Raw genomic sequence first — 22,658 nt, forward strand, 5'->3', positions numbered from 1 at the left:
GAGGGCCCGGACGCGCCCCGCCGTCCCCGCCCGGCGCCCCCCACCCCGGCGCGATGGTGGAGGCCGGAGGCCACGCCCCCGTGGCCGAGCTCCTGGCGGCCGGTCCTCCGCGGCGCGAGACCCGGAGTCCAGCTCGCTCTTCCTTGGCGCGTCCGGGCCTTCCTCTCGCCGCCTTCCTGCTCGGTCCGCAGCTCGGCGATCCCCGGCCCCATTCTTCATGGCGTCGCTCCTGTGCTGTGGGCCCAAGCTGGCCGCCTGCGGCATCGTCCTCAGCGCCTGGGGAGTGATCATGTTGGTGAGGGGACCGCCCGGCGAGGGCCGGACCGGGCCTGAGGGGGCCCCGGGGACGGGGGCCGGAAGGCTGGGAGCCTGCGGGCCTTAGGAAGCAGCAGGCAGTCTGGACGGGGGTGGGGGGTGGTGATTAGCCGCTGGGGAACGAGACAGCCGAGATTGAGAAATGGGGAACTCGAGCGGGGAGGGGGGGGGGGGTGTGGAGCTGGAGCTGGAGCTTGGAGCCCGAACCACGGCTGGTAAACCTGGAGACACTTCCCCACCCTCCCACCCCCCCGTTAGAGGAGGAAGAGCTGGGGTCTCGAGCGATGCCTTCGCTGAGTGGAGGGCAGTGCGGAAAGGGAACGCTTGTTCCCCAAATGGGCATCTGGTGGGGGGAGGGGTCGTGTTTCCCCAGGATCACCCGCCCCACTCTAGGAAGAAATCCTAGGAAGTGCTGATTTCCCCTGACCGCTTCCTCCCAGTCCCGTGACAATGACGCCCCTGGAGAGGAGGATCATCGGGTGGCTCACTGTTGCTGCCCTTGCACCAGCTCACGCCCTGATCCTGGTTCCAGCAGCAGCCACCCCAACCCCAGCGCGTTCTGGTAGCTCCCAGACCCAGATGTTGTGGCTACAGAAGTGGGAGGGGTTTAGAGGCGGACCAGGTTAGGTGCTTGCGTTCATCAACCTATCCGTCACCTCTTTGCAGATAATGCTCGGAATTTTTTTCAACGTCCATTCCGCTGTGCTGATCGAGGACGTTCCTTTCACCGAGAAAGATTTTGAGTAAGTAGGTGGGAGAGACGGAGCTGGGGGCAGGTTTGCGAGGTGGCAGAGGCGGGGCTGGAGGGCAGGTGTGCAAGGTGGCAGGTAACTGCAGGTGGCAGGATGCTTGCGGGCCCCTCGAGGCTGGAGAACTGCGTGCAGGGAGCTTTTCTCCTTAGCGCACTTTGGAGTCAGGCCTCAGCAGCCACCCCAAACCCAACACTCCAGATGTGGCTTCCTCGGTAGTTTACTTGACTTCCCCGGGCCGCCTGGTGGGTGCAACTTTAAAGCTCACCCCATAGGGTTAGGAGGAAGCTCGAATAATAGGTGTACAAGCGCTTGGGATGGTGCCTGGCCACAGTGCCCGGGAAAGGCTGGCCGCTAGGAATGCTTCTGACACTCGTCTACCTGATTCCCACCCCCAGGAAAGACCCTCAGAAAATATATGACCTTTACGAGCGAGTCAGCTACAACTGTTTCATCGCCGCGGGCCTTTACCTCCTCCTCGGAGGCTTCTCTTTCTGCCAAGTTCGGCTCAACAAGCGCAAGGAATACATGGTGCGCTAGGCACGGTCGCGTCTCGCCTGTCCAGCTCCCGACTCTATTTAAGGACTCTACCCACCCGCCCCCATGCCGGCGCCCTCCGTGGGATCCCCTTTCCCTGCGGCGAGACTGAACCCCTTGTCCTCCGGTCTCCGGCCCCCGCGGAGAGAGGCCGGGGCTGGCCGTCCCCCGTCCGTCCACAATAAAGCGAAGCTGCCCTCTTGAGCCGCGTGTCTGTGCTTGGGTACTGGGACGGGCACCGGGTGGAGGGTGAGGGCGCTGCAGACCGGCCTCCGAGTCCCGACCCGCCGACGGAAGTGGAGTGAGGCCGGCCCGGAAGTGAGGCGGGGTCTTCCACTCGGGCCTCGCTGGGCGGGCGCCGCCGCCGTCCCCGCTGCGAGGAGGCGGGGAGCGGCCGAGGGAGCCAATCGGCTGCGGGGAGGGACGGGACTTCCTGCGGTGGGCCCCGGGCCGCTCGGTCGCCGGGCTCCCTGGTCCCCGGCGAGGAGGCGGCGGCGGCGGCGGCGGCGGCGTCTCCTCCGTGGGGAGGCGCGCGGGGCCATGACGTCAGCGTCCACCAAGGTTCGCCCTCGCTCGCGGACAGCGCTCCCTGGCGGCCACGGGAGGGCGGCCCCCAACCCCCGCCCTGCCGGCGGCGCCGGCTCTTCCGCCCGGGGTGAGGGGCGGGAGCCGGCCGGGGTGGGGCCAGGGGCTCCGGGCGGGACGGCGCGGGGGTGTGCGCCGGCCCCCCGTGACGCCGCCCCGCCCCCAGGTCGGAGAGATCTTCTCGGCGGCGGGCGCCGCCTTCACGAAGCTCGGGGAGCTGACGATGCAGCTGCATCCCGTAGCCGACTCTTCCCCCGCGGGGTACGTGAGCCGGGCCGGGCCGCGGATTCGGTCACTGACGCGGACGCTCGCCCTAGGGCAGGGGCAGGTGGGAGTGCGCCCTGCGCCTGGCACTGCGCGGAGTGGGTGCGAAGAAGTGCCTGTCGGCGGAGGGCGCGACGGATGCACCGGCAGCCTGAGGCTCCCGCCCCGGACCCGGACCCGGACCCGGGCCACCGCTCCGCCCCGCTGCGGGCGCTGCGCACCGCGACCGGGTTCTGTCCGCAAGACCCCCGCGGGTTGGATTGCCTTCAGCGGTCCCTGACAGCAGCCGCTTCGCGCTGGTGGGGGAGAGACTTTCTTCGTTATAACGTGGCTGTCGGGACAGGTGTGGTTGGGGGTCCTCAGGATTCCCACCGGGCGTTAAGAGCTTTTTTTTTCTTTTCTTTTCAAGGAAGCCCTCTTTAGGGACCCATAGAAGGGGCCCCAGGGTCTGGGGGGTGGAGGCTGGTTGCTGTGGCCTGCACAGCCTGTGGGCTGGCCGCACACCCCCCTCTTCCCACTTTCGCTGTTCCCTCTCCTCTCTGACAGTGCCAAGTGGACGGAGACGGAGATAGAGATGCTGAGGGCTGCCGTGAAGCGGTTTGGGGACGATCTTAATCACATCAGCTGTGTCATCAAGGAACGGACAGTGTGAGGGAGGGTGGCCGGCAGAGGAAGGGGGGTGGGCACGTTCTTCCTCCGCACCCGCCTTCCATCTCTTCCTGAGAACTCCCAACTCTACCTCGCTGCTAGTTCTGTTAGCATCTCCTCCAAGATTAAAAAAATAAAAGAGTGGGTCAGAAGTTACTGAAATGCTATGGTAACCGGGACCTTCCAAGAATTTTATTTTGGGGTTGCCCGAGATACCCAACAATTGAATTCTGTGATGGGAGTTCCCTGGTGGTTTATGCAGCTCCTTGGAGATTCTGCTGCGGTGTTTCTGGGGATGCTGTGATTCTGAACTAGTTGAGCGGGATCTTCTCCTAAGTCTCAGTCTACCTGTAGTTCACCAGGGCTTACCTGGTGGCCTTCCAGATCTGCACATCTCTCCCAGAAGAGAATGAGGCAATGGGTTCAGGGAGTCCACTCATCACATTCTGTCCGTTCTGAGTGTACACAAAGCTTCAGGGGAAACTGAGAGCCCTGCCAAAGGGGTGGGGCCCTGACGGTGATGCTCATGAAGGGGCTCCCCAGGATTCCTTCAGAGTGGCCCATTGCCCCTGCCCCTCCCCACCCTTCCCTAAGTCGCTGTGAGGACTCTCTTCCTAACCCACTCTCGTCTCTCCAGGGCTCAGATAAAGGCCACAGTGAAGCGCAAGGTATACGAAGACTCTGGCATCCCTCTTCCAGCTGAGTCACCCAAGAAAGGGGCCAAGAAGGTGCCATCCAGTGTCTTGTCACCTCCTCCAGCCGCCCCTCCACCAAGCAGCACCAGTGTCCCTGAGGCCGGGGGCCCCCCCATAAAGAAACAGAAGGCTGGTGAGGGCTGCAGAGCTGCCACGGGGGCAGGGGATGGGGGTAAGGTCCTGTCCAAGGTTCAAAAGTTCACAGGTTCGGGAGAGAATCGGGGGCTGGGTCAAAGAACAGATCTCTTCCTTTCCCTGTCAGGGTTCCCAGACAGCTGCTGGGCTGTCAGAGGGAGTGGGGGCTTGAAGCTTTGGGAAGCTGGGGAGCAGTCAGAGAATCTAAAGCCCAGCTTACCACCTCCCCACCCCCCCAGATGTGACACTCAGTGCTCTGAATGACTCGGACGCCAACAGCGACCTGGTGGATATTGAAGGGCTGGGTGAAACTCCTCCAACCAAGAAACTAAGCTTCGACCAGGGTAGGGGTCCTCCTCCTCTCACTCTCTGGCCAGTTGAAAGGGGGGGTGGAGACTCAGCTTTGACCAAGGTAGGGGTCTTTCTCCCACTCCCAGGCTAGCTGTGGGGGGGCGGGGTGCTCACTTGGACAGCAGGGGAGAGTCTCCATAGGAGCCCCCTCCTGTGCACAGAGGTCTCGGAAGAGAAGGTTCCCTGGTATGCAGTGCAGGGGGGATTGGGTCAGCAACGAGCCAGGTACTTTGGGGAGGTAGGAGTGGTCTTGGCAACATTCTTGGGGCTCGCTCCATCTCGGCCCATTTTGCTTCCTGTTCCAGACAGCTTGACCCTGGAATCTGGCCTTCTCATGACCTCTGCTGACCCCCCTCTGCTCTCTCGCTGAGCCTTCCACCTCTCACCCCTGTCACTGTTCCCTCTGGACCTGTGAATCGCCCAGGACTCCGAGCAAGTCTGCACGAGAGAAGGTCAAGAGGCTGCTGGGGCAGCACACCTTTGCAGTTCTGTGCGAGCATCGGCCCCCAAGCCCTCTGACCTCCAACTGACAGACTTTTTTTTATACAGAAAACAATAAAGATTGTTCCCTCAGCCTGGTGTGTTTGGCATAACATTATTGGGGCGTGGTGGGTGACGGCCTCCCTCCTGAGCCCCAGGGGCTCGGCCCCTCCTCGCAGTGCTCACCACCCTGCCTAGAGCAGCACAGCCAATATTGGCAGACTCTCTTCCCAGTGCCAATATTTCTGTGCTGCTAGAGCCAGGGGAGCTGGGTGTGGGCAACAAAGACTCTACTTTGCTCTCCAAAAGCAGAACCTAACTCCCAAGATCTCTGGCAGTCAGTATTCCTGAGGCTGCGCTAGGGACTTGAGAGGGGCTATTTCCAGTGCTTCCCGACCCCCCCCCCCCCCCACCACCACCACCTCACAAAAAGGCCCAGATGTTTTGTGTGTTGCTTCTCCAGGGCAGCCTCTCAGGGCCAAGCCTCAGCGGTGCCTCCCCCACCCTCACCCTAACACCACAGTGTGGTCTGGACGTGGCCACAGTACCGTACAAACCACAGTGTGCTGCTGGGGCGGGAGCAGGACTGGGGTGGGCTGAGAGGAAGGGAGCACAAGATGGTGCTGGGAAGACCCCCAACACCCAGAGCAGAGACTTAGGGAAGGTTTAGAAGGCAAACATGGCCCCAAGAAGCGTTGGGGCGGGCGGGAGGCGCGGGGGCAAGCAACCAGGGCTAGGAGCTGACAAGCACCTGGAGGGAGACAGGCCTAAGGAGTGAGCTGGCAGTGTGATAAGACTGGAACCATCTTCCCTCTGTAGGAACTCTGCTCAGGGGATCCCTAGGGTGGGGTCGGAGGCAGAGGAAACCGGGAATGATCGTGGGGGGCCAACATTCTGCCTCCCGACTCAGCAGAGGCAGGGCCCCAAGGCTTCCTGTGTCCGTCTCTCCCCACCCTGGGTCAGAACCCAAGAGAAAGCAAGGAGAGACACAAGGCTAAGGACAGCAGGGTTGGGAGTTGGCAATCCAGAGGTGGTGGGGCCGGAACATGGTAGGGAGAGGGGGGCCGGAAGTCGCCCTGGGCCCTGGGCCTGCCACAAGATGGAGGCCAAAGGCAGGAAATGGAGACCAGAGAGAGAGGGGAGCAGCAGGGCCCAGGAAGAGGGCTGTCTGGACCTGGGGGCCAGGTACTCAACCCCCAGCACTGTCCCCAGCCCCCACTGTCCCCCCAGGACCCACGCCCGGCCCCCTGCGACGACCCCCATCAGACCATCCACCAGGCCCAGGAAGGCGGGCCCACCCCATAAAGCCACGTTTAAGCTGAGACAAACATGCCTCTCCCCACCCCCACCCAGGGCCTTCCCTCAGCCTTTCCCTCCTGTCCAGGACATGATTCTTAAAAGCACCCCACACCAAGCACAATCCAAGGGCTCGGATCCCTTCCACAAATCAAAATAACATCCTCTGAAACCTAAAAGTTTTCCCCCTACATCCCATTCCACCCGCTACCACCCCCCCTTCCGACACACCCCCCAAAACTCTTAGCAATCAGAAAGATCTAAGATGGTGGGTGTAAGCAGTCTTTTTAGGCCCCGGGGGATGCCAGACCCCTCTCAAGACCCCTATTTGTCCCACACCAGATCCTGCCAAGGCCTCCTGCTCCTCACTCCAGCCTCCATCACCCCCAAACTGAACAACTGCCCCCAGCTCCCATTCTCGGCAGAGCCTTTGTGGGGGTGAAACAAATCAAACACTGTGCTAACAGCTGGGGGTGCTGGGGGGCCTTCTGGTCTCAGCCTTTGGTTCCCATCTGGGGGACTGAAGTTTAGGGGCACAGGGGAAAGCCTCTCCAATCATCCCCCCAGTTCCAAGACTGACAAAGCCCAACCCCACCCCAGCACGCACCTCCAAACCTCCCCCCCAACCGCCACGTCTCTCCTGAAAACAGGGGACACTTCCCTCCTCACTTACCTCAGCTACTCTCCCCTGAGATCCTGGTCCCCTATTTTGAAGGGAGCAAAATTTGGGGTGCATCCCTCACATTTGGGGTGCAGGAGAAAGGAGCCGCCCCAGTCGCATCGCTGGCCTCCTTCCTCTCGGCTGGCTCAGGGAGTGGGGAGTGCCCTAGGGAGGGAGGACCCCCACAAGAGAGCTCAGAAGGGGGTTCCTCCATTCCCAGTCAGAATTGGGGACACCCCCCCAAACCCGTCCCAGCCCATCCGTCTCCAACTCGGCGGGAGAGGCAGCTGCAATGCCCCAGTCAGATTCCCCCAACACTACATTCCTCACCCCATCTAGAGGGGTCCCGGGGGCCCCAAAAAATCCCAAAAAAATCTAGGATGTTGGCAGGACGGTCCTGGACTAGCATGCCAAATTTGGGGTCCTCAGATAGCCCCGTTTTTTCAGGAAAATTCTGTCTTTCACCTGCCTCCCGCCAGCCCTGCTCTGTCCCGATGCCAATTTTGGAAGTCACTCCCTCCTTCCTCCTCCCCGTCTCTCCAGGCCCCCCCGCTCGGGGGCTGGGGTCCAGGAAACCTGGCTTCCAGACCGGGGAGGGGGGCCACTCCTCGAAGGGCTAGGGGCCAGGAGGTCAAGCTCATAGCCCCAGTCTTAGGGAAGCAGGAAAGCTCGATTCTCCCCTCCCCCCCCACCCCCACCCCACCCCCCCCGCTGGTCTCCGTGGTGGTTTAAGGAAAGCCTGGAGGATTGGAATCTGCCATTGCTGTTGCACAGGCAGGTTTTTTTCCTTGGGTTGGGGGGGTGGGCGGTGGGAGGGAGAGAGGGGAGGAGAGCCGAAGGGAGCGGGGACCCAGGCGTGCAGGGCCGGCCCGGCTGACCCCCTCGCCCCTGCGGCCGTGGGGGAGCCCCTCCCCCCACCCACCTCGACCGCATTCCCAGCCCTCTGGCCGCTTTCTGTTTGGGGCTCTGACCCTAGAAACTCTGGGAACATGAATCATCCCCTTGCACCCCACCACCACCTCCCCTCGCCCAAGTTCTAACAGCACCACCCTAGTCTGGGGTCTTTCCTTGACAGCTGGGACACCCTATGTCCCCCCCCCCTTTCCCGGAAAGTGAGGTGTGCTCCCTTAAGAAATGGGGGTTTGGAGTCTGAAACCACCTTCTTTCCCTCAGATTCATCCAGGCCTCAGAGAAATAAGAGGAGATGTGCTGCCCCCATTACCTTTCCGGATTTCTCCCTTCAAGTCCTTGGGTGTATTTGGGGGTTCAGGCAAGAAAGAGATTTCTTGACTCTGGGGTGAGAGAGAGCTGGCTGTAAGCAAAGGACACCTCAAACCAGCATCATGCTCTGAATTAAGTGAACCCTCGAATCAACTTCGCCTTCATCAAATACACCCAGAGAGTGACAAAACACCCCGAAATAAGGACACCCCAAAACTTTAGTCTCCTACCTTGGTCCCTTGCCTTGTGTCTTTCCCTGGAAAAAGCCTCATGGCTATCTATCTACACATACAGCGGTCTATCCCCCCTCAAAGTAAGTTTCCACAACATTCAAATATGAAGCTTTGCTCTGCCTCAATGACCCACAATCACAGAAGGCCTTCAAACTTGCTCCCAGGTTCCTATTATGTTCTACCTCAAGCTAATTTTTAAAAAACAACAACAAAAAACCCTCCAAATTGAATTTCACGTTCCCCCAAATCTAACCTGAACCTTGAAGCATATATGGCTTCCCAAAACAGACTGCACCCCAAAATCAGCAAGACTATTCTACTTGAAATCAGATTATCCATAGACACCAAAGGCTATGAATTCCCCAAACAAAACCCTCATCCACCTCAAGGACGCCAAGTGGGATGTCCTGATATTCCAAGACGACAGTCTCCAAATTATGGGTGTCAGAATCCCCAAAACTAACAGAGCTGCAAAATCAGCTCCACGCCTCAAACTCACCTCAGGCCTTCTGAATGCAGCCCTCTCCCCCCGCCCCCCCCCCCAGGGCCCAGAACAATCAAACTAAGTCCACATCCCCTAATAAGCATGCACTCACAACCGACCACATAACACAAAATCAACTCCCTCCTGATAGGAAAGGGAGTCCCCCCAGGTGGACGCCCACCTCCAAACTGAGCAGAGACCGCCCCATTACCCCTTACATGCCAAAGCCACATCACCGTCCTGAATCCCTAGTGATCCAGGATTCCCAGTTCCTCAGAGTTCTTGCCTGCACCCAAATAAAGGTATGCTCAAGTCTGAAGAGGAGGACCCCAGGCCTGGGTGCACAGCTCCATGGGTGATGGGCGGTCATTTCTGGGCGCCTGTGCAAGATGCACAGCCTGGCTTTGCAGCTACACTGATAGCTCTGCACCCTACCCCCCCCCAAACATTGCCACCCCCAACTCTCCCCAGACAAAATATGAGGGTGAGACCCGTGCCTATCTCCCAGATCAGGAACCTAAAATTAGGGTTATCAGCCCCTCCTGCCCTCTCTCCTTGCTTTTACCCGGAGACCTTCCCAGTCTTCTTTCCTTTCTTTTTCCACCCCACCCAACTTTCGGATTAATGTTCACTAAAAATTCAACTCTACCGACCGATTAATAGTGTCTAGCTTAATTAGAAAAAGAAAAGCCTGAGCTCCCAAGGTTCAGACCCCACTCCTTGTCTCCCCTCCGTCTCCCCTCCACCCCCCCTCCCCCAGTTCCCTTGCTCCCGAAGCCCGCTGGATTTCTCACCCCCAGATTAGGAACCCCAGCCTCGGAGGACAGTGTCCTCTGTCGCCTAACTCTCCCTCCCCTCGCCCAACCTTCGTCCCCTCCTAAGGAGGCCGAGGGACAACATGACCCGGCGCAAAGGGGAGGAGGACGAAGGTTTCAGCCGCTCAGACCTAGTGGATCCTGCGCCCCGGTCCGAGTGGACCCCGGCCGGGCGGAGACCGCGAGGCGAGGCTAGAGCTCGTCCGCCCCCTCGTGGAAGGAGTCACACATTGCCAGGGTTCGCCTCCCTGCCGCGCTGGACCCCGGCGCCCCGCCAGCCCCCGAGCGCAGCCGACGGGCGGGGGCCCGAGGCCCTAGTGAGCGGGCACTGGGGGAGGGCGAGCGCCCTTTGGGCGGGAGGCTGGCTCTCTGGATCCCTAAAAGGATTCAGAAGGGAGTCTGGAGCCAGAGTCCCGACGCCCGGGTCTCCTGCGCTTCTCCCGACCCCCACCCCCCACCCGGGGCTTTCCCCACCTCCTCGAGGGGAAGCAGCTGGCGGAGCCGTCCGGTCGCATGACAATGGAAGGAAACGAGCTAGAAATCACATCCGTCCCCTCCAGGTCCCGCCCGATCCGAGCCCCCCTTTTGGTAGGCCCTGCTGCAGGAGCCTGTCATTCACACCGCACCCTCCCGCCATCTGAGCCCCCACGCGAGTCCACCGTGGCCTCCCCAAACCTGGCGTCTCGCTGAGCTCTCCTCTAAGTCCCTCGATACCGTACGTCGGAAGGGGGACTTGTGCTCCATTTACTCTCCAGGTCACAGGCACCCCCTTTCCAAAAGCCAATAACACCGCTTTTCGCTTGCCCCAGGCCCCCTCGACGACCCGGGGTCACCCACATTGTCCAATCTCGATATCCCCAATTCCGGAGTCCCATCCCCGGTCCCACGTTCAGAGGCCCAAGACCCCCGATGTGACGACCACCCGGCGTCCCTGAGGTCCCGCCCTCGGGCCGGAGACCCCGCCCCGGGCTCGCCATCTGGAGAGCGCGGGAGGAAGGAAGGATACAGACCCAGGCGTTCACCCCACCTCCACCCCCGCCCCCGCCATCCCGGCCAGATAAAGGCGCGGAGTCCAACAGGGGAGAGAGACCCCGCCCCCCTGAGAAGAGCAGCCGCAGCCCCTGCAGGACAGGGGTAAGGACCGTGGACTGAGGGAGCCGGGCTCCTGGGTCCCCAAGAAGGGGTTGCTGGTGAGAGGAAGACTGAGATCAGTTATGAGGTTCCAGACGAGGGGGTCCGGGACCAGACAGTAGCGGAATTCGGTGGTTCGGTTGGGGTTTGGAGGGGTGCGGACCGCAGGCCGTCCGAGGTGTCCGGGCAGGTGGCTCACTCGAGATTCGCGCGCCCGGCGAGGCCGAGGGGAGCGGGGTGTTGCACGGGCACCGAGCGCTGCAAACCGAGGGCGCTGCTGGCCGATTGCCTACGCTGGGCGTCGACGCCGCGGCCTGGGAGCGTCCAACTCGCGCCAGGCACCCTGGAGGGGTCTCAGGTGGGGGGGAACTAGCTCCGGGGAGCCCAGCGCATTAAGAATTAGACGGTTCCGGGCGGGTGGGGGGCTCGGCTCCCGCTGCCCTGCAGCAGAGGCGGGGCGAACTGCGGAGGGAAGGCGTCTGAGCCCCGCCTGGGTCCCTGGGCGCCCGCAGGCCTGCGTCGCGATGGGTTCCACCGCCACCCCCGAGGGCGCGCTGGGCTACGTCCGCGAGTTCACTCGCCACTCCTCCGACGTGCTCGGCAACCTGAACGAGCTGCGCCTCCGCGGGATCCTCACTGACGTCACGCTGCTGGTTGGCGGGCAACCCCTTCGAGCTCACAAGGCGGTTCTGATCGCCTGCAGGTTGGAGGGGTAACTCAGGGGGGTGGCGCGGGATCCGAAGGGAGAGGGGTGGAGCCAGAAGGTCTTTGGCAGGGGATCCCAAGCCAAGCCTTCCAGAAGCAGGAGACTGGGGCACCTGGATTGTTGAGCATCTGCCTTTGCCTCAGGTCGTGATCCTGGGGTCCTGGAACGGAGTCCCCCATCAGGCTCCCTGCAGGGAACCTCTTTCTCTGTGTCACTCATGAATAAACAAAATCTTTTAAAAAAATAAATAAATAAAGAGGCCAGAGGAGGTTGAGCCCCTCAGGGAATTGGGGGGGAGGTGGGGCTTTCTACGGTGGCACGTGTCTCCCTGGGTTACCCAGGCCCTAAAGTAGCCTATCTGCCCTCTTTCCAGCGGCTTCTTTTATTCAATTTTCCGAGGCCGTGCTGGAGTGGGGGTGGATGTGCTCTCCCTGCCTGCGGGCCCAGAAGCCGGAGGCTTCGCTCCTCTTCTGGACTTCATGTACACTTCACGCCTGCGCCTCTCTCCAGCCACTGCACCAGCCGTCTTGGCGGCTGCCACCTACTTGCAGATGGAACACGTGGTCCAGGCCTGCCACCGCTTCATCCAGGCCAGGTGAGAGAGCCCCAGCTTCGGAGTCCTCTGTTGGGTGAGGTGGCATCCCAGGTGTCAAGGGCAGAGGCCAATTTTAGGAAAAAGCACTAACATCCATCGCACTTGTCCCAGCTACGAACCTCTGGGCATCTCTCTGCGACCTTTGGAGGCGGAACCCCCCACACCCCCGACAGAACCTCCGCCAGGCAGTCCCAGGCGCTCCGAAGGGCACCCAGATCCACCTACTGAGTCTCGCAGCTGCAGTCAAGGCCCCCCCAGTCCAGGCAGCCCAGACCCCAAGGCCTGCAACTGGAAAAAGTACAAGTTCATCGTGCTAAACTCTCAGGCCTCCCAAGCAGGGAGCCTGGCCGGGGAGAGGAATTCTGGTCAACTCTGCCCCCAAGCCCGGCTCCCCAGTGGAGACGAGGCTTCCAGCAGCAGTGGCAGCGGCAGTGAAGAAGGACCCATTCCTGGTCCCCAGAGCAGGTACAGAACCTGGAACCTCAGGAATTTGTAGAGGCCAACCTCAGCTAGGAGGCAGAGCCGTTGCGCCTGGGTGGTCAGCAGCAGGGAGTGAGGGGGCAGCACAATTAGATTTGGCTCACTGGTCAGTATGGCTCACCTCCAGGGGAAGGTCTTTGGCTCTAAGTCCTCCAGGTGAGACCCTCCCTCCACAAAATCTCTCCTAACCTTTTTCTCTGGGCTTGCCACCTGCCTAGGCTCTCTCCAACTGCTGTCACAGGACAGTTCAAATGTGGGGCTCCAGTCAATACCCCGCATCTCCTCACAGCCCCAGCTCAAGAAACCACTGGATCACACTCTGGACAGGCTTGTCCACCACCAGGTAAGAGCCCTTCCTTTTACCTCCTCCTTGGCTTTTCTTCTGGGGCTGCTCCAGGCGAGTGTTTGGGCCAAAAGCAAAGGCCTGTCCCAGTTACTGCAAATTGGAATCACCTGGGGAGCTTTTAAAACTGCCATTGCCCAGGTCACACCCCACAGATCAAAATGTCTAGAAGTGGGAGCCAGGAATTGGTATTTTTTAAAGCTTTCCCTGAGCAGCAAAGCCTGGGAACTCCTGGCCTCTGCCCATCAGGGCTGAGTGCTGGGCCCAGGACTCGGCAGGGCCTCTCCGGCAAGCTGTGAAGCAGAGTAGTAGTCCAAGAGAGGACACAGAAACAGAAACTTCCACCCAGTAATTGGGGCCTGCACCTACCACCACCACTATTGAAGAGATTAGCAGAGTATTCCGCAGTCAGACAGACATGAGGTCGGATCTTGGCTTGTCCTCATATTAACCATGTAACCTTGAGTAAGTCAGATGAACTCCAGGAACCTTAGCAGTAAACTGGGAAAAAGAAAATCCATCTCCAATGTGGTTTGAGGATTCACTGGAATCGCCATTACCCATCCCTGCTCCCAGGAAGTGAATTTTTCAGCTGCCAGAACTGTGAGGCTGTGGCTGGGTGCTCATCGGGGCTGGACCCCTTGGCTCCTGGTGATGAGGACAAGCCCTACAAGTGTCAGCTCTGCCGATCTGCCTTCCGCTACAAAGGCAACCTGGCCAGTCACCGCACGGTGCACACAGGTAAGGGAGGAGGGGGCCCTGGCCTTCCTGCCTGCAGGTGTCCTGGGGCGGAGTCCCTGACCTCCCTTCCACCCTGCCTCCAGGAGAGAAGCCCTACCATTGTTCCATCTGCGGAGCCCGCTTTAACCGGCCGGCCAACCTGAAAACCCATAGTCGCATCCATTCGGGAGAGAAGCCCTATAAGTGTGAGACGTGCGGCTCACGCTTTGTGCAGGTACGCAACCCGTCTCCCAGCCCGCTCCGAGGCAGATTTGCAGGAGGGCGGGGCGGGCCGTCGGGGCGCTCTCTGAGGTCGCCCTGCTTCCCAGGTCGCGCACCTGCGCGCGCACGTGCTCATCCACACCGGGGAGAAGCCCTATCCTTGCCCTACCTGCGGCACTCGCTTCCGCCACCTACAGACCCTTAAGAGCCACGTTCGCATCCACACAGGAGAGAAGCCGTACCACGTGAGTACCTGCGCGGGTGGCCACCTGGGGGCGGGGCTCTGAGAGCTCCTCGGAGTGGGCGGAGCCCGGGGGGAGAAGGGGCGGGGCCGCGCGTAGGGGAGCCCGCGCACCGAAGTGAGGCTCCGGGACCAGCCAGAGAGGGAGGAAACTTCGCTGAAGAGGGCGGGGCCTCTGTCCTTTGCCTCCGCCCGGGGATCCGGGAAGACGCCGGGGTCGTGGGCTTCTCTTCTGCCAAGGGTTGGGCACTTGCGCATCGGAGTCCTCGCGCGGGGGGTAGGGAGCTGACCCGGCTGTCCTCACTTGTCCTCCCACAGTGCGAGGCCTGCGGCCTTCATTTCCGGCACAAGAGTCAGCTGCGCCTGCATCTGCGCCAGAAGCACGGAGCTGCTACCAACACCAAAGTGCAGTACCACATTCTGGGGGGCCTCTAGCTGAGCGCCGGCCCGGATCCCACCCGGATCCCAATCGCTTCCCGGAAGCCGGGACGGCCGCGGGCTCACGGCTGGCTTCCCCCTCGGGCTTGGGTGTGCAAGGCCCCTCCAGTATCAGAAACTGCCACCACCACCTTCGGTTATCACTGGGGAGAGCGGGGGTGGCAGATCTCGGCTTGATCTGCCTCTGTTTTGCTGGTCAAAACCTCTTCCCCACGATCAAAATGGTTTCTGGAGGAGACAGCCAGCTGGGAGCTGGGGGCGGGGAGAGACTGGCAGTGGGGGGGTAATAGTCCTCCACCTGCAGCCCTCCCCTTCTCATTTGGTTTATCTGTAAATATAATTTATTGAGGCCTGTGGGTGGCACCAGGGCCTTCACTCTATTGCATTCCCCACTTCCCTCCTCTACAAGTGTGACCAAAAGTGACCTGAGGCACTGTAGGTGAGGTCACACATAGCTCTGCTGGCAGAGATTAGCACTTGGCTGTCTCCTTTGGCTTGACTATTTTATGTGTACTATTGTCATAACTTGTATCTTTAAAATTGTTGTTTCTCCTGTGTGTGTCTGCTTGTTGGTTTGTTTAAAACAGAGAAAGGGTCCCTCTGTCTTGTCCCTCGAAATCCTAGGTCTGGAACCTTATTTGTTCTAGGGGCAGCTCTGTGGACATGCGGGGTTCTGGAAGTGGGTCAGGAACCCTCTTCGATATTCTGGATATTGTAGGTTCTCTAGCGAGCTAGAACTGCATATAGACTTTCCTCTGGTTCCAAGACTTAGAGGAACGTTTTTGGTGAGCCAGAAATGGAAGTAAGAAGTGTTTCTGGGGGCCATTGATGTAAGGGCTTTGGCAATCTTGGAACTGGAGGGATGATTGTAGGGGCTTTCTCTTATGGCCCCAACTGTCCTGTGAGTCTGGTCACCTAGGATTGGCTCTATTGTGTCAATCTGTCATGATTGGGCTTTCATCGAGCCCAGGATCCTCCCAGTGGGGCCTGTTCCCAGCACTGGGTTGATCCCTTCCTTATCAGAGATGACTCAACCCTTTCTGATTCTGCCCAGAATGGTATGACCGATGCAAGAATTAAACTCTATCTTGACTAGAAGATAGAGAGTCATGACCAGTCCTTTACTGTAGCAGTGTCTGGGTTCACATATTCCTTGGGGTTCTCTCTACCTGAGAGAAGCCCCTTCTTCCTTTAATGGGTTTTTAGACATCTTCTGGCAAGTGTCGGAATTCCAGAAACTTCTTTGCCTCTAGAAGTCACAGGTGCTTGGTAACTTTCTTACCTTAGAAAAGCGAAGTCTGTGACCTGGCCTAACCATCACTGCATTCCTGTCTGGAATGCACTAGAACCTTCCACAGGGAGACAAAAGGGGCTGAGTTCCATTCCAGATTCGCTGTAGTTTGGGATTATGACTGGGATTACTGTTGGGATTAGGTATTTAAAAGATTGAAAAGAGTAATTGACTGATGAGCCTTCTGGCTGACCAAGTATCTGGGTAGGACTAAGAGGTTGGTTGAGGGGACATGGTCTTTGGTATAGGCCAAGTAGGTAGAAAGTTGGGAATGGGATTGCTTCTTAATTAGATGGAATGTCTGGAATGTGAGATGATACTCAGAAACCTCGGTTTACAGTCCTTCTCCTGTTGCCTTGGGAGCTGTTTGATTGTGGGTTTTGGGTGGAGGTTAGAGAGCACTTTGAATTGTGTCCCGTGGGGCTTCCTCAAGATAGGTCAGGACCAATGGCTGCCACTTGAGGACAAGTGAGAAAACAACTTTTCTTTATCATTCCTCCTTCCTGTCCACTGCAGGATTGAAGCAGGGAAAGCAGAAGAGAGCTGTGAGAAGGAACCTTTTTTTTTTTTTGGTTTTGTTTTGTTTTGTTTTGTTTCCCAATTAGATGGGCAGGTGTAGAGCGCCAAGGGGTAGAAATGTTAGATCTTGCCAGATCAGAATCTTGGAATAAAGAAGTCTCTCTGTGCTACCTGCTGTGTCCAGGTTCTTGTCTGGGAGGATTTGGGAATGGAGTGAAATGGGGGAAAAAGGGTTTCATTCCTCCTGGATTCCATCTTGTGTTCTGTGCCCATTTGACCACCCTATCCCATCTGACACTTTCAATGGCCCTGTTCTCCCCCTTCCCTACCCTTGCCTTCCGGCTCATTGTGTAGGAACCAGTGACTTCATGAAGTTTCTCCGGAGCCACCTGCATCCTGCTGCTCTGAAGTCACTTCCTGCCTGAGGTGTGGAGGCAGCAGGGAGAAACCAGGAAGGCACTAATAATATCAAGAGGCTGGGGGATGCATCTGTGCTGGGGATCATAATGCTTGGGACACTGCCTACCACCACCACCAAGGAAAATGGATAGGACTTAGGTCCCCTGAGGACAGGAAAGTGTGCAGGTGGCAGTGAGAAGGTTGATATATGTGGTTAGAGCCAACAGCTAGCTCTACTCCTCCCCCAGCAGTGGAACCTTAGAATCTATCCAGTGCCCAAGGCATGCTTCTCTTGCACCCTTTCCCTGTCCCATGTGTGTCTTGGGTGTGGAACTCTGTTCTGCCCGTGGGCAGAGGGTCACTAATTCTGTTAAGTTACCTCCCTTTTGGGCTTAAATTCTTCATCTGTGAAATAAGTCCATTAACATGGTCTGCGGTTCCTTTCGACATTTGTGGTTGTGTTTCTCCATCTTAAAACTCATGACCTAGATTAGAGATTTTTTTTAAGTAAAAAGAAAGGAAGAAAGAAAGAAAGAAAGAAAGAAAGAAAGAAAGAAAGAAAGGAAGAAAGAAAGAGAAAGAAAGAAAGAAAGAAAGAAAGAAAGAAAGAAAGAAAGAAAGAAAGAAAGAAAGAAAGAAAGAAGAAAGAAACAGCAGCTTATGCCCTGTTGAAAATGAGGCCTGCTAATCTTATGTATCCCCTCCTACCTGTCAGGTCCTGAATGAAGCATTCTAGTGCATAGGGTTTCTAATTCGATTCTCCCTGACAACCCTCAAAAGTAGGTACTATTATTATCACCAAATTTACAGTTAGGAAAACCAGCTGAGAGGTTCAATGTCTTAGAGACCCTTAAAGATGACACACTGCTATACTAGGTTAAACAGACACATTGATTTCTAAGTCTTGGCACATTTCCCACCTGCCAAAGTTTTAAGTCCACTTAACAAAGTTTGTTATTTCCTACATATAAAATTATAAGGCTCAGTTCACTCTTTGATATTACACAGCCCCCACGAGCCCGGGGGGCTCCATCGGGTAAGCCTTGGACTCTATTTCAGCTCAGGTCGTTGATCTCAGGATAGGGAGATTGAGCCCCCTGTAAGGCTCCACACTGAACAAGGAGCCTGCTTAAAATTTTCTCTGCCCCCACTTCTCCCCCCAGCCCTCCCCACCCCACATGCACTCTCTCTGTAAAAAAAAAAAAAAAAAAAAAAAAAAAAAAAATCCTCCTTCCCTAAGGTTGCAAGGTCAGGATCCTAGGGAGCATGGATTACAGTGGAGAAACAGAAAGCCAAGCCATCGATGTTACATATGGTGGAGGACTGCCTACTTGGGTAGGAGGAGTTGACTGCTCCCCTGCTAAGAGTTCATGTCTTTCAGTCAACCCCATCAGGGGATCAAAACCCGCTGTTAGCAAATAGTTTTAGCAGAGGGTGGAGGAAAAGAGTTCAGCCCCACCGAGGGAGGGGTGTAGGTGGTGCTGGGGAGGTCCTGAGTGCGCTCACAGCCGCCCTTCCTCTCTCGAGTTATTTTTGGTTTCTGTGACTTGTAGATTTCCTGTTAGCGACCACAGAAGCAACAGGAACTGAGTCGCCGCTGCAGAAACGAACGCCAGCCTCCCACTGGTCTCGTCCTGGGCCCCTGAGCCCCCAGGGATCCAGGCATGTAGGGTTTGGCGTACTCAGGCCCTAGGGCAGGTATCTCGTTTGACTCCGCGCAGGAAGCCTCTGTTCACCCCCGACCTGACCTCGCCATTGGACCCCCCATTAAGCAAGTGGGTGTCTTCCTCTCCTGAACCGGGTGACCCGCCACCTAGCCCCGTGAACTCCCCACGTGAGAGTCGCGGTGCGGGAATGTGGACAGACGGGCCGGTTAGGGGGCCGGAGACGCAGCAGCCTCCCGGTAGGTCCCTAGTCACGCGGGGCCCATCCAGTCGGCCTCCAGCGATCCCCTCCTGACGCATGCGCTGCACTCACTGTCCCGGTCCAGTACGCAGCTCTAAGCCCCGCCCCGCCCTCCGGGCTCCACCCCCGCACGGGAGTCCTGCTTCCCCACCCGCGGCGGGTGGACCCGGGCCGTGGCCAGGTCCGGCAGGTAGCTGACGCCTGCAGTGATAAGACGGATAACCCACCGGGAGACCGGCCGCCTCCTGGCTCCGGGCTGAACGTCTGCGCCCCCGGCTTCCCGCCCCGGACCGGTCCCGCCCAGGCCTCGACAGGCTGCGCTTGGCCCGCGGAGCCACACCCCCGGGAGCCGCTCGCCCCACCTAGGCCGCTGGGCTGGGTCCCTCCGTCGTCGGTGCCTTCCCCGGCGGCAGCAGCAGCCTGCGCTCCGCCGCGAGGCCGGGCGGCTGGGTGCGCAGAGGTGGAGGGTCCCGCGCCCTGCTCCCGCCCCGGGCGCGCGGGGCGGCGGCAGCCCGATCCTCTCGCCGATGGCGCACAGGGCCGAGCCCCCCGACGGGGGCTGGGGGTGGATGGTGGTGCTCTCCGCGTTCTTCCAGTCGGCGCTGGTGTTCGGGGTGCTGCGCTCCTTCGGCGTTTTCTTCGTGGAGTTAGTGGCGGCGTTTGAAGAGCAGGCGGCGCGGGTCTCCTGGATCGCCTCCATAGGGATCGCGGTGCAGCAGTTCGGGAGTGAGTGCCGCGCCGGCCCGGAGGCCTGCCACCCTCCCTCGGAAGGGAAGGGAGCTGCGGGGACGCGGGAGAGGACAGGGCGGGGCTGGGGAGACCCTGGCGGAGGCCGCCGGAGAGCTTCGCGGACCGCGTCTTCCTCTTTCTCAGGCCCGGTGGGCAGCGCCCTGAGCACAAAGTACGGGCCCAGGCCGGTGGTGATGGCCGGGGGCATCTTGGCCGCGTCGGGGATGCTGCTCGCCTCTCTTGCTACCACCTTGACCCACCTATACCTCAGTATCGGGCTGCTCTCAGGTGAGGCCCAGGACGTGGGCAGGAGAGGGCTAGCCGGCTCCGGACTCTCACCTTCTTTCCTGCCCCTTCCCAGAGGCTTACAGGAGGAGCTGGCACCTGTACCAGAGGGCAAGTCTTAGGAGGGATGACTAAAGTGATCAACATGGTGTGGGCATATTGAGAAATTCAAAGTTGTGGAAGCCAGAATATGCAAGCCCAGGGCTGATGGGGCTGGAGTGTAAGGAAGAATTAGCATAACGTTGTGCCAGGTCCTGTGGCTGCTGATATCATTATCCAGTTTACAAACAGACAAAACAAGGCTCTGGAAACTTATGTAACTTGCCAGACCAAGATCATTCAGCCAGAAGTGGTATAGCCCGTGCCTAACTTCCAAAGTTCTGACCGAGTCACTGCTCTTACGGACAGTATTTCTGAACCTCCACCTGCCGATGAGGTGTTTTACCTGCGTCTTGCAGATGAGGAGAGGAGAACTGAGGCTGGGAGAGTGAATAAAATGCACAGGGTCGTGCGGCTGGGAAGTATTGATACTAGGGTCCTAACCCAGGCCTGTGCTGCGTTCTCTTGCTACCCATGGTGGAATCACTGGGTGCCCTGGGCTCCCTAAGGGTCCCCCAATCCCTGTTTCTTCCTTTTCCACAGGCTCTGGCTGGGCCCTGACCTTCACTCCGACCTTGGCTTGCCTGTCCCGTTACTTCTCTCGGAGGCGATCCCTAGCTACAGGGCTGGCACTGACCGGCGTGGGCCTCTCTTCCTTTGCGTTTGCCCCACTATTCCAATGGCTGGTCAGCCTCTATGCCTGGCGAGGGGCTCTACTGCTGGTGTCTGCCCTCTCCCTCCACCTGGTGGCCTGTGGTGCTCTCCTCCGCCCACTGTCCCTGATGGAGGATCCTGTTGTGGGGGGCCCTGGGGCCCAACTCACCTCCCTCCTTCATCACGGCCCCTTCCTCCGTTACACTGTTGCCCTCACACTTATCAACACTGGCTACTTCATTCCCTACATACATCTGATAGCCCACCTCCAGGACCTGGATTGGGACCCACTGTCCGCTGCCTTCCTGGTGTCAGTTGTGGCAATTTCTGACCTCGTGGGACGTGTGGCCTCTGGGTGGCTGGGAGATGCTGTCCCGGGACCTGTGGCACGGCTCTTGATGCTCTGGACCACACTGACTGGGGTGTCACTGGCCCTGTTGCCCGTGGCTCACACTCCCACGGCCCTGATGGCTCTGGCTGTGGCCTATGGCTTCACATCAGGTGCCCTGACCCCAGTGGCCTTCTCTGTGTTGCCTGAATTAGTGGGGACTGGAAGGATTTATTGTGGCCTGGGACTGGTACAGATGGTCGAGAGCATTGGGGGCCTGCTGGGGGCTCCTCTGTCAGGTAAGAAGGACTGGGTTTCTGGGAGGCAGGGCTCAGGGCTGCCACATCACGCAGTTTAGGGAGGGGACTATTTGCATTCTAGTGTATGTGAATATTGCCCTCCAGTCTGACACAGAACACAGCCTGCATGGCCGGTCAGAGCAACCCCCAAGTGGGTCCATAGGGCAGAGAAATTGGGGCTGTGGAAAGACCCAGAGAAGCTATGAGGGCCCCTTGGCAGGGTGCCTACAGCTTGAGGACCTGGCTGGACTGGGCCAGACATAGCCTGCAGGTGCTGTCTTTTCCCTTGACCTCCTGGGCCCCAGCCCAGGTGTCTGAGCTGTTGGGTCAAAGTTCTCTATGTCCCAGACGCCAAAACTTTCAGATCCTTGACTCTCTCCTCTTAACTATTAACTGGAAGTGTAGAAAGGAGGGCCACACTTGCTTGAAAGAAAAGCACAGGTGTGCCTGTCCACCCCTGGATACCCAAGTGTCTGCTGGCTGGTTTGAGAGGCCCTTTCTGAAGGCAGAAGGGTGGTTGAAATTACCCTCCAGAAATTACCTGTAGAAACCTTGAGACCCCAGAGTCCTCGAGCTCATCTGGTCCTGCCTTGTGAGTTCTAACTCTTCTGAGAAGATGGGTTAAGGATTACTCTCTTCCCTTCATCACTCTCAGGAAATGGCTCACCGATATGTGTTCTTTCTTTCTCTCTTGGACCTAGGATACCTCCGGGATGTGACGGGCAACTACACAGCTTCTTTTGTGGTGGCGGGGTCCTTCCTCCTGGCAGGGAGTGGCATCCTCATGACTCTGCCTCATTTCTGCTCCTTGGCCTCTACCTCCAAGCCTCAGGACCGCATAAGAGAGGCAGTTGAAACCAAAGTCTCTCTGTCCAAGGAAGAGCCAGAAGAGGACTAAACTCCAGAAAGGGGCTGTGAGACCCAGAAAGCCAGACATTGGCAGCACCAGATCTTCCCCTCCTGCCCCATCTTGGTGCCCACAGAACCACAGTGCCTTGAGCATCCTGATCCACCTCCCCCCGGGCAGGCCTGGCAGGGGGAGGTTGCAATGCAAGTGCCAACACCTAGTATTTCCTCGAGGCCTATTATCTCTTCTTTGCTCCCACAACCTCTGCCAAAGAATCCAGGGGCTCAGCCAGCTGCCCAGAGCTCAGAATCAGCTATGAAAACCAAAGGTCAAGAGACTTAACATGTTTTACCTGTGATCTCTAGCATTGCCTACCAACTTTCTTCTCTGAAGACAGACATTTGGGAAAGAGGGATGCCCTTTTGAGATAAAACCGAATAAGGAAACCAAGTCATTGTCAGAAACTCAGAAAGAGCTGGGGCTCATGCCCTGGGATTGGCTGAATGAGCTCATGGCTACGAAGCGGAGGGGAGGTATCCACTTTAACCCTGGACCACAGTTCCTCCCTGTGGCCACTGATCTCCTGTTTCTTGCTGTAGAAGATAAGGGTGGACACAGGGTGGGGGTGGCTTGGGAAGGGGAACTAAAGCTTCGAGAGCTGAAGTCTGGTCCAGCATTTCCCTCAGGCCAGGGACAGGAGCCTGAAATGCAGGGAGGAGTTAGCAGATGGTCCCCTCCTGCCCACCCCCCTCACCCCAACACACTGAAATGCACAGGCAGGCAGCTTCTCAGAGATTCCCTGTTTTGTTTTTCTTGCTTTTTGGGAGAGAGGAAGAGGGAAGCGACTGTGAGGGAGGGGCAGAGGGAGAGAGCACTGGAGAATCTTGAGCAGGCTCCATGCCCAGCGGGGATCCCACTGGGGGCACAATCCCACGACCCTGAGATCATGACCTGAGCC

General features: G+C 58.4%; 4 protein-coding genes across 15 annotated transcripts; all 4 read left to right on the top strand.

Annotated features, from left to right (window-relative positions):
- Positions 1–70: 70 nt before the first annotated feature.
- RNASEK (ribonuclease K) lies at positions 71–1,805 on the top strand. 2 transcript variants are annotated; one of them, XM_025428779.3, is made up of 3 exons: positions 71–295; positions 982–1,058; positions 1,463–1,805. In XM_025428779.3, the coding sequence occupies exons 1-3, from the start codon at positions 218–220 to the stop codon at positions 1,602–1,604; spliced, it is 297 nt and encodes a 98-aa protein (XP_025284564.2). In that variant the 5' UTR covers positions 71–217; the 3' UTR covers positions 1,605–1,805. The 2 variants fall into 2 exon arrangements, with proteins under 2 accessions (XP_025284564.2, XP_048966090.1); XM_049110133.1 differs by lacking the exon at positions 1,463–1,805 and adding an exon at positions 756–877 and having other exon boundaries at positions 82–291; positions 982–1,063.
- A 140-nt stretch (positions 1,806–1,945) lies between these two features.
- C5H17orf49 (chromosome 5 C17orf49 homolog) lies at positions 1,946–4,852 on the top strand. 10 transcript variants are annotated; one of them, XM_035716423.2, is made up of 6 exons: positions 1,946–2,162; positions 2,353–2,447; positions 2,997–3,098; positions 3,736–3,926; positions 4,168–4,272; positions 4,589–4,852. In XM_035716423.2, the coding sequence occupies exons 1-6, from the start codon at positions 2,142–2,144 to the stop codon at positions 4,591–4,593; spliced, it is 519 nt and encodes a 172-aa protein (XP_035572316.1). In that variant the 5' UTR covers positions 1,946–2,141; the 3' UTR covers positions 4,594–4,852. The 10 variants fall into 10 exon arrangements, with proteins under 10 accessions (XP_035572316.1, XP_025284441.1, XP_048966087.1 ...); XM_025428656.3 differs by having other exon boundaries at positions 2,004–2,162; positions 3,736–3,965; positions 4,585–4,852; XM_049110130.1 differs by having other exon boundaries at positions 2,004–2,162; positions 3,736–3,965.
- Positions 4,853–10,510: 5,658 nt separating this feature from the next.
- BCL6B (BCL6B transcription repressor) lies at positions 10,511–16,325 on the top strand. 2 transcript variants are annotated; one of them, XM_025428653.3, is made up of 9 exons: positions 10,511–10,603; positions 11,113–11,303; positions 11,680–11,901; positions 12,013–12,366; positions 12,600–12,724; positions 13,301–13,465; positions 13,549–13,679; positions 13,774–13,911; positions 14,226–16,325. In XM_025428653.3, exons 2-9 carry the CDS (start codon positions 11,125–11,127, stop codon positions 14,340–14,342), a joined length of 1,431 nt encoding a protein of 476 aa, XP_025284438.1. In that variant the 5' UTR covers positions 10,511–10,603; positions 11,113–11,124; the 3' UTR covers positions 14,343–16,325. The 2 variants fall into 2 exon arrangements, with proteins under 2 accessions (XP_025284438.1, XP_025284439.1); XM_025428654.3 differs by having other exon boundaries at positions 10,557–10,659.
- A 2,236-nt stretch (positions 16,326–18,561) lies between these two features.
- SLC16A13 (solute carrier family 16 member 13) lies at positions 18,562–22,150 on the top strand. The gene is made up of 4 exons (XM_025428652.3): positions 18,562–19,185; positions 19,333–19,476; positions 20,116–20,853; positions 21,555–22,150. The coding sequence occupies exons 1-4, from the start codon at positions 18,987–18,989 to the stop codon at positions 21,749–21,751; spliced, it is 1,278 nt and encodes a 425-aa protein (XP_025284437.3). The 5' UTR covers positions 18,562–18,986; the 3' UTR covers positions 21,752–22,150.
- The last annotated feature ends 508 nt before the right edge of the window (positions 22,151–22,658 follow it).

This window comes from Canis lupus, chromosome 5 (genome assembly GCF_003254725.2).
Source record: "Canis lupus dingo isolate Sandy chromosome 5, ASM325472v2, whole genome shotgun sequence".
NCBI classification, from domain to species: Eukaryota; Metazoa; Chordata; class Mammalia; order Carnivora; family Canidae; genus Canis; species Canis lupus.

What these genes read in the sequence shown, in the direction of transcription:
- SLC16A13 (XM_025428652.3), top strand. Translation starts at nt 18,987, where the DNA reads ATGGCGCACAGGGCCGAGCCCCCCGACGGGGGCTGGGGGTGGATGGTG. An exon ending in CGCGGTGCAGCAGTTCGGGA is followed by an intron (nt 19,186 to 19,332) that starts GTGAGTGCCGCG and finishes CCTCTTTCTCAG; the next exon opens with GCCCGGTGGGCAGCGCCCTG. An exon ending in GCTGGGGGCTCCTCTGTCAG is followed by an intron (nt 20,854 to 21,554) that starts GTAAGAAGGACT and finishes TCTTGGACCTAG; the next exon opens with GATACCTCCGGGATGTGACG.
- BCL6B (XM_025428653.3), top strand. Translation starts at nt 11,125, where the DNA reads ATGGGTTCCACCGCCACCCCCGAGGGCGCGCTGGGCTACGTCCGCGAG. An exon ending in GCGGTTCTGATCGCCTGCAG is followed by an intron (nt 11,304 to 11,679) that starts GTTGGAGGGGTA and finishes CCCTCTTTCCAG; the next exon opens with CGGCTTCTTTTATTCAATTT. An exon ending in CAGGAGAGAAGCCGTACCAC is followed by an intron (nt 13,912 to 14,225) that starts GTGAGTACCTGC and finishes GTCCTCCCACAG; the next exon opens with TGCGAGGCCTGCGGCCTTCA.
- RNASEK (XM_025428779.3), top strand. Translation starts at nt 218, where the DNA reads ATGGCGTCGCTCCTGTGCTGTGGGCCCAAGCTGGCCGCCTGCGGCATC. An exon ending in CCTGGGGAGTGATCATGTTG is followed by an intron (nt 296 to 981) that starts GTGAGGGGACCG and finishes ACCTCTTTGCAG; the next exon opens with ATAATGCTCGGAATTTTTTT. An exon ending in TTCACCGAGAAAGATTTTGA is followed by an intron (nt 1,059 to 1,462) that starts GTAAGTAGGTGG and finishes TCCCACCCCCAG; the next exon opens with GAAAGACCCTCAGAAAATAT.
- C5H17orf49 (XM_049110128.1), top strand. Translation starts at nt 2,142, where the DNA reads ATGACGTCAGCGTCCACCAAGGTTCGCCCTCGCTCGCGGACAGCGCTC. An exon ending in GTCATCAAGGAACGGACAGT is followed by an intron (nt 3,099 to 3,735) that starts GTGAGGGAGGGT and finishes TCGTCTCTCCAG; the next exon opens with GGCTCAGATAAAGGCCACAG. An exon ending in GAAACTAAGCTTCGACCAGG is followed by an intron (nt 4,273 to 4,584) that starts GTAGGGGTCCTC and finishes TTCCTGTTCCAG; the next exon opens with ACAGCTTGACCCTGGAATCT.